Source organism: Gymnoscopelus microlampas (assembly GCF_963454915.1).
Source record: "Gymnoscopelus microlampas genome assembly, chromosome: 8".
NCBI classification, from domain to species: Eukaryota; Metazoa; Chordata; class Actinopteri; order Myctophiformes; family Myctophidae; genus Gymnoscopelus; species Gymnoscopelus microlampas.
In genome coordinates, this window is record NC_139945.1 from 53,649,617 (window position 1) to 53,665,170 (window position 15,554).

The 15,554-nt window shown below is 43.9% G+C and overlaps 1 protein-coding gene across 1 annotated transcript; it reads left to right on the forward strand.

Moving 5' to 3' along the window:
- Window positions 1-2,951: 2,951 nt before the first annotated feature.
- On the forward strand, window positions 2,952-8,559 carry LOC311050645 (uncharacterized protein; the record flags this gene model as incomplete). The annotated part of the gene is made up of 3 exons (XM_084064731.1): window positions 2,952-3,219; window positions 6,289-6,446; window positions 8,319-8,559. 3 exons carry the CDS (start codon window positions 2,952-2,954, stop codon window positions 8,502-8,504), a joined length of 612 nt encoding a protein of 203 aa, XP_083920857.1. The 3' UTR covers window positions 8,505-8,559.
- Window positions 8,560-15,554: the final 6,995 nt, after the last annotated feature.

Here is a 15,554-nt window from a genome sequence, read left to right on the forward strand (position 1 = left end):
ACACTCACACACACACACACACACACACACACACACACACACACACACACACACACACACACACACACACACTACAACTCCTCCTTCCTTTACAACTTCTCTCTGCTCTTTTTCCCCTCTACTACTGTTCTTCCCTGTTATTCATTTAGCCGAATGTGATTGTTTGAATATTGCCACCTGATTTGGGAAATGAATTGATCTTTGTTTGCTGCCTCTGACATGATTTCAAAGTTAATAAAATATTGTTAATGTTCTTTGCAAGAAAGAAACTGTTGTTGAGTGATAAGTTTTTCATATGTTGACTAAGGCTATTATAGTTTAGAATTTTGGCTTAGAAAGCTAAGCTTTTGGACACATTAAAAAATGATGTGGCATGCTAAATAGTATATTAGTATGTGATTTTGGATAGGGCCCCTGAAATTAGTAGTAAAAGTACTACATTGTTGCCATTTGATTTTATGTTGCCATGTAAATGGTGCATTTATATCTTTTATCCGAATAGCTTTACATTGATTGTGCCATTCACACAGACACCAATGGCGGAGGAAACCATGCAAGGCACCAACCTGCTCATCGGGAGCTGTAGTTATTTTGTTGGTTTTAGTTAACTACAACAACCCTGGTGTGGACATGGTTGTTAAGAACTGAACAGAGGACAAATGAAGTGGACCTCCTGGGACAGTGGTCCTCTTAATTGTCTTCCAGGAATGTGTCTTGTGATTCTGTCTGATGAGATAATAACCTACCATTACATGACATTAGCCCACGTCATTTAACACGGTTATAGAGCTATCTACAGAACCCTGGACCATCTCCTTACAGCCTCTCTGTGGACATCGTACATCAACGCGCCCACACACACACACACACACACACACACACACACACACACACACACACACACACACACACACACACACACACACACACACACACACACACACACACACACACACACACACACACACACACACACACAGTGCAATAAGCCAAACAATGTGATTACATCATCACTATGATATTATTACGAGGGCTGTTGTAAAGCGAAGGACATACAGAATTGTGTAATACATTCTTCCTAGGGCTGCCAACCGTAAAGCTAAAAGACGTGTCCCTTATTTAAAGAGGTGGTGCCATGGTTTAGCACTTTTTCTGTTTTGTCTGTGAGGTTGATAGAACTTCATTAAGCCCCCTGGTGGTGTTTTTATGGTGTTTTATGTCTTCTCTGACTTTTTTTTGTTTTGTTTCTACCTGGAGGCTGAAACGTAATAGAGAAACAGCGCTTTAGTGACATAGTAAAAATATACCCTCCCCCTCATTATCATAACACAACAGGTGTGGTCAGGAGGGACTAGGACAGGTGGGTGGTGCTAAGGTGATGGAAGAGGTGCTAAGGTGAGAACCAGGGCCACGAAAGGTGAATTAAATAAGCCTGGGCTTGAGTCAAATCCAGGCTTGACAAAGTCGGGTCCATATAGCCTGGTTTATTCCGTTCCATGAACGCCAAGCCAGGCTGAAAAGGAGCGACTTTGTCAAGCTAGGCCTTGTCAAGCCAGGCTGTGTTGAGCCAGGATGGTAAAGCCAGGCTTCACGTATTCCTATAAAAGACCATGAAAGTCGATAGCAGAATCCTTGAACTTGACCAATCATGGAGCCCAAAATCTTTACTTTAAAAACCCAGAAAAACCCAGATGTTGTATTTACAACAAAAAAGTGTTAATGTTTTTCACAAGAGGCATATTTTTGCTGGCATGCAATCTTTTTAGTAGACTATTATATTTTATTTCATAGACCCCACACGTTCATTCTTAATTTAGCACTTAGTATAGAATAATGATTATAATACTGCCATGGTGTACCGTAGCTTCCCCAACACTGGTGACATGATACTGACATGATACTGACATGATGCAACATGATACTGATCATGATACTGACATGATACTGACATGATACTGACCATGATACTGACCATGATACTGACATGGTACTGACCATGATACTGACATGGTACTGACCATGATACTGACATGATACTGATCATGATACTGACATGTTACTGATACGATAATGCCATGATACTGCCATGATACTGACCATGATACTGACATGATACTGATCATAATACTGACCATGATACTGACCCTGATAGTTCTTTGGGATGGTTGTGGTGCTGTCTAGCACGTCAGGGTTCCTCAGTGTTTCTTTGGGATGGTTGTGATGCTTTATAGCACCTTTTAAAGATATGTGACATAGTAGCACCAAAAACGGTTCTCCTATATGATTACGAGCCAATAACTGCTTTTGTGAAAAAGGCCACTTCAGTTTCAATCTATTTATTGCAAAAAAAAAAGATAATTTTGGTCACTCGGTCTCATCAATTTGAGATTTGAACTTTAACAATCTATTCTGCCCTGGGCAAGTAAGTGAGCATCCAAAGTGGTCCATGTTGTTGATAGAGAGTTTGGTCCGTGGCCGTTTGGTCTAACGGACGACTCGACCACAGAAACCGCTCCACTGCTCTGTGACCTACATACCAAAAGCATCTTCGGCCTTATCTCTGTCACTTTGTTGTGTGTATGTGTGAGTGTGAGTGTGTGTTGGGGGGGTGGGGGTTCTGTAGTCCTTATCAGTTTGTCCGTTATTATTCCTGGCTGTGGTAGCTGGACACACAACGCCTTGTATGGAGAAGGCCCTTGGTCCTGCGCGTCACTCCACTGACCCACAATGCACTGGGCCCTTTACAAGAAGTGCACCGCCACAAAGAAGGGACAGTGTGTGTGTGAGTGGTGAATGGCTCTTTGAGTGTGTGACAAGCGTTTATACCGAGGCAGCTTCACGGGCATCCTATAGTAAGACTCTGCTGAGCTCCGGAAGCTTCCGGTTAGTTAATACTAATTAACTAGTATTAACCGGTTAATACTAATTGCATTAGTCTGTGTTTGATGATTATGTCGTCTGCCAGCACATCTCTGACTTCCTCCAGTCGACGCTCCTCGTCCTCTTCGTACCGTTCGTCGGCGCGCTACAGCACCTCCAGTTCTTACCGGTCAGAGGGTTCGACGGGGGGGTCTGGTGACTCGCTGGAGCCCCTGTTTGAACCTTTCGTGGACCCCGCTGGCCCCCACAGCCTGTTTGGAGAGGAGGGCCATGCCGGGGGCCCCCTCTGCCTGTCCCCCTTCAGCCGATACGGCAGGGGCCCCTCCTACGGACACTCCGGTAAGTGGAGCAGTTATTAGGATGATCTGTTCCTTAGTTGTGCGCAGTGGTGGAAAGTAACTAAGTGCATTTACTTAAGTACTGTACTTAAGTACAATTTTGAGGTATTTGTACTTTACTTGAGTATTTCCAATTTCCAATACTTTTACTTCTACTCCACTACATCTCAGGGGCAAATATTGTACTTTTACTCCACTACAATTATTTGAAAACTCTAGTTACTTTTCAGATATAAATTATGATATAATGAAACATACATTAACCACTTTAAACCTATTTTATACCTAGGCTATTTGAAAATAGCCGATCTACAAGCTCACAACGCGTCGCGGTTGTGAGCTTGTAGATCTGCTATTTTCTAATATTTAGTACTTTTACTTTTGGTACTTTAAGTACATTTTGATGCCAATACTTTTGTACTTTTACTCAAGTCAAATTTTAATTCTGGACTTTTACTTGTAACAGAGTATTTTCATATTGCAGTATTGGTACTTTTACTTAAGTAAAACATTTGAGTACTTTTTCCACCACTGGTTGTGCGTCAGATAGCCGATCACAGCGGGTTGTGCTGTGACACGTTGTGAGCTTGTAGATCGGCTATTTTCGGTGTGCGACACCGCCACGCGACTACAGTAAGTACAAAGCGAGGGAAAGGAAGAAAGTCCCAGTAATGTGTCAGCGTCATATCAGATTTGTGAGATTGTGTGAACACAATATGCAAACCAAGCCTGGTATGTGTGAAAGTGCTTTATTGTAATCTGATTCTGAGAGAGAGAGAGAGAGAGAGAGAGAGAGAGAGAGAGAGAGAGAGAGAGAGAGAGAGAGAGAGAGAGAGAGATGATGTAAACCTCCCAATGGAATAAAGAGAGAGAATGAATGGATTACATTTGCTAATTACACATGGCTAGTGTGTTTCCCATAAAAAAAAACCCTCAACACTTGTAGGGAAGTCAAAGTGTGAATTTTAATGTGTTGTGCAAGGCCTTCTTCTGAAGCCTTGGAGAATCAGCATTTTTAAGCACCACATTTATGAGGTTCATCAACAAATTGTTTTACTCTCTTATTTTTTCTATTATTCAAATGTTCGGTTTCAATTCTTGTGACTAATTGTTCTGTGTCTTGATGTCTTGTTTTTTGGCGTAAAGCACTTTGAATTCAACTTGAACTGAAATAACTTCTTCTTAAGTTCTTTGTTTAGTGTAAGGCTCTATAGTACCTGTCTGTCAGGTCAATGCTTTCTCCATGACAGCTACTAAACATGTTTTATGTTCCCAACAGCAGACACAGCGTTCTCCAGCGAGGACATAAAACTCACATACACGGCAAACAACTGAACGATAAACTTTTACAAGCCTGAATTTGGTACAATTTATAGGAACATTTTCACTGTTTTACGCAGGATTTATATCTCTAGAATATTCCCAGATGATGTGGGGACTAGATATGTTGTTTTCTTATTTACAAATAAAAGCAGTATACCGTATCTCTCATATACAGAATTGTGCTTGTGGGCTTCCCCCTACAAAGCGCAGAATTGACCATTTAATGTCATATACAGTATTGTGTATGTATTACAGAGGACTGGAAGATTGCATTGAAAAGTGTAAGAAAGGTGTACATATAAGATGTACAAATCTAAGGAAGGTGTACATATAAGATGTACAAATCTAAGGAAGGTGTACATGTTTTAAAATGGAATGGCCAGGAGATCTTCAGGCGGGATTTGAACAGTCCAGCAAAGGGAATGGGGTGGCTTGAGGTGCAAGCCTCTTAACCACTATCATTTCTGTGTCATGTCAGTATCAGTAGAGGCTGGCATTCAGTTTAAGACCCTAGTGTTAGCCTATGGGGCATCGACAGGAACAGCCCCTTCTTACCTCCAGGCTATGGTCAAGCCTTATACCCCTGCCCGACAACTTTGGTCTGCCGCCTCGAGGCGACTGGTTGCCCCCGTCACACAGTGGTCCTTCTGGCCGATCTACACGGTCACAGCTTTTATCTGTTCTGGCCCCACAGTGGTGGAATGAACTCCCCACTGATGTGAGGACAGCGGAGTCACTGCCCATCTTTCGCATTAGGCTGAAAACCCACCTCTTCAGGAAACACTACCCTGACCCTTCCTCTTAGCCTTGCCTTCTTGTTGTAAATTATTGTATGAGCACTTGTTTTATTGGATCTTGTTTATTTGATACACTGTTTTAGCTCTTGCTCATTTGATTTTCCTATAGTCAAATGAGCTCTTGCTTGTTTTAGAAGAGAATGCAATTAAGACTTCTGGTGAGACTAGTAGTTTTCTTGCCTGTTGAATGCACTTATTGTAAGTTGCTTTGGATAAAAGCGTCTGCTAAATGACTGTAATGTATCATGCCCAGGGCCGCATTAAGACCCCTCAGGGCCGTGGAACACCACAAAATCAAAGGCCCCCCCAGTCGCGTAATTTCACGCGCATGCACGCACGCAGCGCGCGAAATTTTTCGGGTCTAATTCGGTCTAATTCGGGTCTAATTCGGTCTATTTCGGTTCTATTTAACCAATATAAATCAAAAAAAAATCTTTAAATACACAAAAATTAAATACACAATTCTCACAGGGCCCTGCAGGCTGCGGGCCGTGGAACGCCAGTTCCACTAAGTTCCGCGGTTAATGCGGCTCTGATCATGCCAGTATCATGTCAGTATCATGTCAGTATGTCAGTATCATGTCAGTATGTCAGTATCATGTCAGTATCATGTCAGTATCATGTCAGTATGTCAGTATCATGTCAGTATCATGTCAGTATCATTTAGAACAAGTCTTATTGAGTATAACTGGATAATTTGATCAACCCGACGAAGAGGAAAAACGTATAATTCATCAGTATATGGCTGCATTGTGGAAGTAGTATTAAATGACGAATCTGAAAACAAAAATAAAAACAAGCCTCTCAACCAGTATTCCATCAAAAGGCACATTATTTATATTTCCGTAAAAACGACAGCCACAAAAGGAATTAATATGATCACAATTTGTTCTGGACTGTGATGAAACATCACCGTTTTTTACAGTGAATTGTGTGCTGTTCCCCTCCAGGACCTAGTGGTGGCGCTGTGACAGGATGCCAGGCCAGTGTGGGAGCGGTGTGCTCATCAGGAGACAGCTACTACATGTCAGCCGATGTCAGCCAGTTCGAGCCACATGACATTGTGGTGCTAGCTTACAACCACTACGTTGTCATTCACGCTGAGAAGGTGTGTGCGCATGTGCAGTGATGGAAGAAGTACTCACAGGTTTTACTTAAAGTAATGCTAGGTAACTTTTTCAATAAAACTAAAGTTAAATTGTATATCTTTTGTGAGTGGCAAATGTTTCACAACACCCACTCCATGAATTTCACCCCCGGAAGCCTTTTATTTATATATTTTCTATTGAACATGGTCGGGGTTGACTGCCCCGCGAAAATGACGTCATCTGGCCGGAAAATGGAAGCGGAAATGCACCGGTTTCCTGTTTGGCCAGGAACTACTGTACCGGTTTCCTGTTTGGCCAGGAACTACCGCGCTAATAACAAAAAGGAAACTCACGCTGATTTTAACAGATTGTATGATTTGAAGAACGAAAAAAATCAGAAAAAGAAAACACAGCTGCACGGTAACTAAAGCTCCACTGGCTAAGAGAAACGATCCACAGATCGTATAAAACAATTAAAAGAACGATTTTTGAAACGCTTCCGTCTTCCGGTGAAAACGAATGGAATTCTGGGTAACGAAGTAATAAACAAACGGCCTGCAGTGACGGTAATGACCAGCAGAGGCTGCTAAAAATCGTTTTTTTGAAATTTGCACTGTACAGCTTTAAGTAAAAGTATCAATACTGCAATGTAGACGCAATGTAGATGCGAAGCATTGTGAGCTTGTAGATTTAAATTGCCAAAATGGAAAAGTGGAAATACTTTTCTAAAAATAGCAGATCTACAAGCTCATAGCGCGGCACTATATACTTTTTTAAAGGGAAGGTTTTTAACTCAAATCTTTGCTTCTGGGGATTTTACAAATGTCTTCTAAAACCTAACAGTTTTGTGTGTGTGTGTGTGTGTGTGCGTGCGTGCGTGCGTGCGTGCGTGCGTGCGTGCGTGCGTGCGTGCGTACGTGCGTGCGCGCGTGTGTGTGTGTGCACGCACGTAGGTGTGAGAAACAATTATGAAATGAGCTCAGTAGAGCGCAGCGACCTAGACCTCCATCAAGGTGTCTGTTTATCTATAGGCCACGCCACATTTTGGCCAATCAGTGTGAACAGGTACTCAGTTCTTCCTTGACCCAGGACCAACCTTTCCACCAAGTTTTGTACAAATGTATTAACTGCTCGAGATAAACAGACATACAGGGATGGAAACATAACAGCGTGCGTGCGCGTGCGCAAAATCAGGTTTTTGCTGCGAACGCAGTCCTGTCTCCTGGGCTGAACTCATAGATGTGACTGGTATAGCAGTACGACCGGGGGGGAATACTTCAGCACTAGCTTACTTGTTATCAGCTGTCTCTCTATCCCCTCCGTGGCCTTATTAGGCGTTATAGGTGTGTGATGCTAATCATTTGGAGGAGACAGCGGGAGGGGAGGGAGGCCGAAGGCTTCCGCTGGGCCCGCATGCTGTTGAAAAGTACTTATAAGCAGGTCAACGGAAGTGGCTGAAAAGCCGACATCTGTTCACCTGCTTTAAAAAAAAAAGGGTCCAGCGTGGGAAAGTGGGCTCTTTGGAGAAAACCCCGTCATGGTCCATTTCCTCCGCCTCTCTGCGTTTTCCTCTTCCTTCTTCCTTTCCTCTCCGCCGGCTGAGCAGCGCTGACCTCCGCGTCTCTTTCTCTGTCTCTCTCTTCCACTGCTTCTCAGACTATTATTTTTCACCTCTCATTGCACCCCGTTCGCCCACTCTGCACACGTATCCTCTCCTCCAGACTACCTGCACCGCGTGACCTTTCACTTTATCCATTTTTTCGATAAAGTGATGTTTACCCGCCTGACTGCTCCCAACCCCCCCCTCCTGCAAAGTTTCGATATCTTCCCTTCCGTTCCTTCTCAACTCTTGTTTATCATTTTCTCCTTCTCTCTCACTCGCTGTCCTTAAGGTGCTGGACGACGGGAGTGTCAGTGACACGTTTACCCATAAGTCCTTGCTGCCGGAGGACATGGACCCATTGTCGGTGAGCGGAAACTTCGGTCCCGACGGTGTCCTGGTGGTCAGCGTCCGACGGAACGGAACGCCGGCGGGGACAGAGGCCCTGGGGGGTCGTAGTGTTCTTCATGGGTTGTAGTGTTGAGTTATCTTCGTGCTAACTGTGGTTGTTGTTGTTTTTTTTTGTTTTTTTGTTTTTTTGTTCTCTTGTCTGATCTCCTTTTCCACTTGCACCCCATCCCCCTCTTCTTCTTCCCCTTCTTTTTGGGGCGGTGTAGCCGCCCCCTATAACTGAGTTTTGGACACGATACTTTTGCAAAGTCAGCCAATCACATTACAGCTAGTGTCATCACCACTAACTGTAATGTGATTGGCTGACTTTGCAAATTCAGGACTGTGATTGGCTAGCGAAACACATGACACATGTGCAGCCCTATGAATGGACTTTAAAAAAAGTAATTTGTTCTTTTTTTTTAAAGTGAGTCATGTTGTGATGACCACACACCGCCCACTTCACACTGGGTGTGATTTTTTCTATGGAAATAACAATGGGAACTATGCAGGAAAACTCATTTCACCCACTTTTTTACTTGTAAACCTGTGATGTGACAATAAAGCTGATTCGGATTCCGTTGCATCATGTGTGGTAATAAAACTGTTGTTTTTGGCATAAGAAAGTAGTCCTTTCTGTGAGTTTGTTCACCCAACACCGGAACCATTAAACGCAGCTCACAAATATCTGACGCAAGTTAGTTAAAGGTAGGGTAAGTGATATTTTTTGGTTAAAACAAAAAGTATTTTGTTAAAAGGTTAAAGCACTATATTCTGATAGTAATCATTGCTATAGAGTGTTTGTTCAGTAACTGGAGTCTCCCCGTCTCTCCAGCTCTTTAATAAACAGAAAATACATTTTCCGGTAGGTGTCAAAATCTCAGCCAATCAGGAGAAAGTACCCATTTATAAGCTTCATTTTTATAGTGTTCCAGTTCCAATTTTGCCTGCTCATTTCTTAGTGTCATCACTTCCAATTTCACTTTTTTTTTTTAAACTATATCCTGATTGAGTTCTCTATCCTGATTGGATACAATTGGAAATGAAACTGAAACTGAAACGAAAATGCATTTTCTGTTTTATAAAGAGCTGGAGAGACAAGGAGACTCCTTTTACTGAACAAACACTCTATAGCAATGAGTGCTATCAGAATATAGAGCTATTCAACACTTATTTTAACCAAAGAAAATCACTTACCCTACCTTTAACATTTGGGGCATTTATAAATGTGCCGTGAAGTTTTGAGCCTGTTTTGTTTGCGAGTTCGAACAGCTGCTGCTCCCAGATGAAAGGAAAACGAGCTAACAGACTGAGGTGAAAGCCTGTTTCTCCTCATGAATAAATGAGTCGATATTGCTGCCTCTGGCTGCGACGGCATTAACCAACACTTGTCCTGGCTTCCCGAGCCATTGGAGCCGCCAGCGCCTGGGATAATAATTGGACTGACGTGAGGCTTTAAGCAGAGGCAAAATGAGATCTCATGGCTGTCATAACTCATCTCCTTTATCCATCACCGCTTCTGATAGGAGCTCGCACGCGCACACGCACACGCACACACACACACACACACACACACACACACACACACACACACACACACACACACACACACACACACACACACGCGCGCGCGCGCACAATGCAAGATGCAGTAGCGTTCTCCGTGAGTGCAACTTTCTTCAGTCGTCTGTCCCACTTACCAACAACAATTACATCAATCTGTCTTCCAGCGAAAGGTTGGAGATTAACCAACGGGAGGGAAAACGTTAGCTGTAACTCACTGTAAAGGCACGGTTTACGCTGACACTGTCAGTGAATATGCAGCAGAGTATGGACCACTGTACTTTGGGGGAGAAAGGAGCTTGCTCTGCTGTGGAGGCTGGTGGTATAGGTTCGCTCTACTTTCTAGTTCCGAGTGTGGATGATGGTTTGGGACACGTGGTTTTCAAAGTAGGGACCACGGCCCCCAGGGGGTCTGCCAGGGGGTGCAATAGGAAAATAGAAGAGGCCTACATTATAAATATATAAATGAATAAATACTAAATATTATTAGATTCATTATCGTGCCAGTATAACGACTTTTCAACCTGGCATCCATATTTTGGCAAGATTATTGTCCAAAAGTATTCAGTTTCAAAATCATTCAAAAATGTTCCCAAGAAGTTCCAAAGCAGAAGATCTACAAGTTTGATATTTTGGTTTTCTTATTTATTTATAAATATTTTACAGAGACAAAGTGTGGGAACCCCTGGTTTGAAGGAGAGGCATTGAGTGAAGAATACTTTCCCCCCCTCTTTTATTGATCATCATGCATACCTCCGTGGTCCCTCTCTGTCTCTGACTAACTCACCAGACACACACACAAACACACACACACACACACACACACACACACACACACACACACACACACACACACACACACACACACACACACACACACACACACACACACACACACACACACACACACACACACACACACACACACACAGCTGTGATTAATCCAAATGCATAACAGGATTGAGAGGTGTTGGGTGTCTAATCCAGGCCCGGATTGGCCGTCGGGAGGACCGGGACTATTCCCGGTGGCCTGCCCTCTAGTGGCCTGCCTGAAAAAAAAAAAAAAAAACATTTTTTTTTTTTTTTTTTTTTTTTGCATAAAAAAAAAATATCAGGTCAGGCCAGCCATCCACAGCCAGCGCGGCGTTTAAATGATGCAGCAAAAAAAAATCTCTCCTAAGCTCAGGCCAGGCCAACCACAGTCAATTTCAATTCAATGCAGTCAGTGTTGCTTGCAGCTCAGTGCAGCTGCGGGCCTCCCCCCTACCTTTAACCCCCAAAAAGGGCCCCCTTTTGTAAGGCCCCCCAAAAATAAGGGCCCCCCAAAAAAAGGGCCCCCCGAAAAAATCGGCGCGCGCTGCGCGCGCGCAGGGTGGCCTGGGTGGGCGTGTATCTCCCGGCCAGATTTGGAGTCCCACTCCGGCCCTGGTCTAATCTCTGCAGTTGGTGAGCAGTTAGATTAGAGTGGATTACAGTTTACACAACAGACATAATCCACAACAGAGGAGTCAGGAAAAAGCTCTAATCTGTGTTGCACCCGCTGGCAAGTATCTCATCTCTCTATGACAAACATATTCATATGTAAACATACTCATACTCGCACAGATCCACTCGTTTGGTAGTTTGCAAGAATACAAGAACGCTCGCCCCAAAACACCCTCGCCCCGGGTCAAATCCGGCGACCTCGGAATGGTCACCAGTGCCACCATGTTATTCCTTTTTTCTTTTTATGTTTATCCCACGATTTTGTAACCCCTATTTTTTCACCCAGTGCCAATGCCTAAGCATGTAATCCTGGGCACTACCTTCCCTCTGCCAACCTAGGGAGGCCAGGGCCGAGCTCATGCCTCCTTCAATGCATGAGAGCCAACTGACCTTCTTGTCACCTGACAGGGGGGAGTTTCCCTGGTTGGACGTAGCACGTGGAAGGAACACGTTATTCCAACCAGTTCCTTTCCCCTCCATCAGGCGCCCCAGCTGGCCAGGGGGAGGCAGTATAGTGACCAGGATTACTGCATGTTTTTTGTGAGGGTACCTACCCTAGGAGACACGGGGAGAACATGCAACTCCACACAGAGTAGGCCCTTTCGCCAACCCCACCTAGGGTGTGGGCACTGATGACGCGGAGGAGAGAACACACCCCAGCGCCCACAGCGTCCCCTGCGGGAATCAAACACAGGACATTCTAGCTGTGAGGCGACAGCGCTACCGACTGCGCCACCGTGCCCCCCACCACCATGTTATTCCTAAACGTAACTTGAGTAAAACTATGCCTAAATCTAACCTTATTCCTAAACGTAACCTCAATAAAAATATGCCTAAACCTAACCTTATTCCTAAACTTAACCTCAGTAAAACAAATAAAATAATACAACAGCTGGGGCGAGCGGTCTGCGGAAAAAAAGGGGGCGAGTGTGTTTTGGGGCGAGATTTTCGGTTACCGTTTGCAGATTTGGTCTAAAGTAGCGGACATGGATACTCATACATCTTGATCACATGACCCAAGAGATAATGTGTACTGTTTGGACACAATCTGAAAGAGCGTGTTTTGAAGAAAATGCAAGATGGCAGAAAATGTAATCTGGCACAGGTTTAGGGGCCTATATGGATTAGTAAGATTCCAAGGAATCCAGGGAAAAATATTTTACAAGCTCAAGAGTTCAAGAGTTTTTGGCCAAAACGTTAAGTGGGCTGTTGGGGTGGAGGTACTTCCTTGGCCTACTGTGCGCGTACGTGCAAAGTTTCATAGTAATCGGGAGCTGCGTTCATAATATATGGCATTTTTTTTTAAAACATGGCGATCGTTTGGAAGGCAACCAATTCGAATGGAACGTGAGAAATCTGACAGATACGTCTTGATCACATGACTACAGCCTCCTAGTGGCGCTATAACAGGACGATTTAAAAAATGTTTTCCTTGGCCCACTAGGAGTGCGCGGTCAAAGTTTCTCACCGATCGGTCCAGCGGTGCTTGTGGTATTTTGTACAAAATGGACCCCTCCCGCAAACTACAGAGATATGGTGTACCAATTTGGGTGAGGTTTTGGTCGGTAGGAGTAATAGCAAAAAGTGTGTTTTTCCAAAAAATGCAACATGGTTAAAGCTTGTCAGGTGGAAATGGGCGTGGCTTATTTGGGGATTTGCAAAATAATCCAAGAATCCAAGGGAAAATTATTTTTGATTGTATGACCTACGGTTCAAGAGTTCTGGCTTTTACAGCGCCACCATGAGGCCGATTTGAAAAATGTAGGGTGGCATTTCTTCCTTGGCCTAGTGGGAATGTGCTGCAAAGTTTCACGGCGATCGGATGCTGCATTCATGATTTGAGCCACTCCTGCAAACTTTGGAAGCCAATCTTAGCCATCAGGATGGCATATGAAAAATCGGACAGATCAGTCTTGATCAAATGACTATAGAGATAATGTGTACTGATTTGCGTGATGTTTGGACAAAATCTGTAGGACTAATATTAAAAAATCACACCCTGTGTGAAGGAAGCGGTGCCTTTGATGAGCCCCGTATTGATGTTGTCATCAATATTTGTTTATAGCCCAGCCAATAAGAATACAGAGGACACCCGGACACCCGGACACCCGGACAGACACACGGATCCCGACTTCCCGTATATGTCGCGGTTTCAGTCTTTGCCAGACCCGAAAGGTATGGCTTACATGAGCCTTTGTCACCATTTCGTCGATACATGGTAGGTCCTAGGCATGACTCATGTCCGGTTGTGGTTAGGTTTCTTCTGCATGAGTAAAGAGGCATACTCATGACATCACTTGCGGACGGACATACGGACGGACGGACACACAGACAAAGTCAGCTATAGAGTGGTTGGCACCGCTAAAAATATGTTTTGCAAAAACATATGGCCTCCTGGTGGCGTTATAACAGGCCAATGTGAAACATTTGGGGCAGAGGGTCTGCTCTGGCCTCCTGGGAGTGTGTGTGATCGGTCCATTGGTGCTGAAGATTAGCTGATTAGGTTCAATTTGTACACCCTCAGAGTTACAGACAAACAGTGCTCCAGACATGATCTGTGCAATGAACAGTGTTAAATGAGACCTATCGCTGCCAGCATCTCAATGTTCCTGAGCTCATTCTGACACACACACACACACACACACACACACACACACACACACACACACACACACACACACACACACACACACACACACACACACACACACTTTCTTCCAGACACCACAAGGGAGAGAAAACCGACTTGCTCCCACCTGAAGGTCACCCATAGGGAGAGAGCTGCAGCCTACTTAACCAACGAACTGAGTGGCTAATTAAGCCTTGATGTGCTCGTTAGCGCACCAATGTCATGATCTCGCTCACACAGAGAGAGCAACACAAACAACAGGACTAGAGAGTGAGGTAAACAACAAACAACTCCTGATTGAGGCCAAAGAGAGGAGAGATGGACAGACTGGTACACACAGAACAATAGGCTCTATGCACAATAACTCTGAGAGTGTACAAATGGAACCAAATGGACCCTTACAGGTCCATTTGGTTCCATTTGTACACTCTCAGGGTTACACACCTGTAAGCGGCCATTTGGAAGCCCATGAGGGAGCCAACTGGCTACACCAGTGGGTATAAAGTTGGGGTCCAGGACCCTCATGGGCTTCCAAATGGCCCCTTATGGGTGTGTAACTTTGAGAGTGTACAAATGGAACCAAATGAACCTGTAAGGGTCCATTTGGTTCCATTTGTACACTCTCAGAGTTATGAGCATTAGTTAGAGGACCAATTATATGACGTGGTTTAAAAATTAGTCCTTTAGATGGTTCTTTAAAAGCCTATATGGTTCCACGAAGAACCATTCAATTCAATACAAGCTGACAATGTGTCACGTTGTGAGCTTGTCGATCAGCTATTTTCAATTAAGGGAAAAAAGGAGGTTTTTAATTATAGAGCCCTGCGAGACACTGGTTGATGAAGTATATAGGGTTTCAGTGGTTAAGGGTTCTTTAAAGAGCTGGTGCCATGTTTTTGCACTTTTTCTGTTTTTCATGTGTCTATGAGGTTGATAGAACTTCATTAAGGCTTAATGAAGTTCTATCAACCTCATTAAGCCCCCCGGTGGTGGTTTTATGGTGTTTTATGTCTTCTCTGACTATTTGGAGTTTCTTCCTGGAGGCTGAAACCTTGAGGGTCAAACGTGCCAATAGAAAAACAGCGCTTTAGTGACATAGTAAAAACATACCCTCCCCCTCATTATCATAACACAACAGGTGTGGGCATAGATATATAGACAGGTTTCCTGTTAGTAAACATGAGAGGATATGACCGTGCAGATCCGGGGGTAGCCTATAGAGGGCGCCATTACCCGCAGCAGCTCTGGTCAAATGTCCATTCATAAAATAAATGATCTTCACCGGGTTTAATTAAAGTAGATTAAATTATGCAGTTTGTAATACCTTGTTTACTCAATAAAAATGATTTGTCGGAAGTTGGATCTGTTTGTATATAATAGCAGCATTATGCCTATTATGCCTATAATAGCAGAATTATCTAACTCCCGAACACAACAACAGAGTGAACGGCGCAACAATTC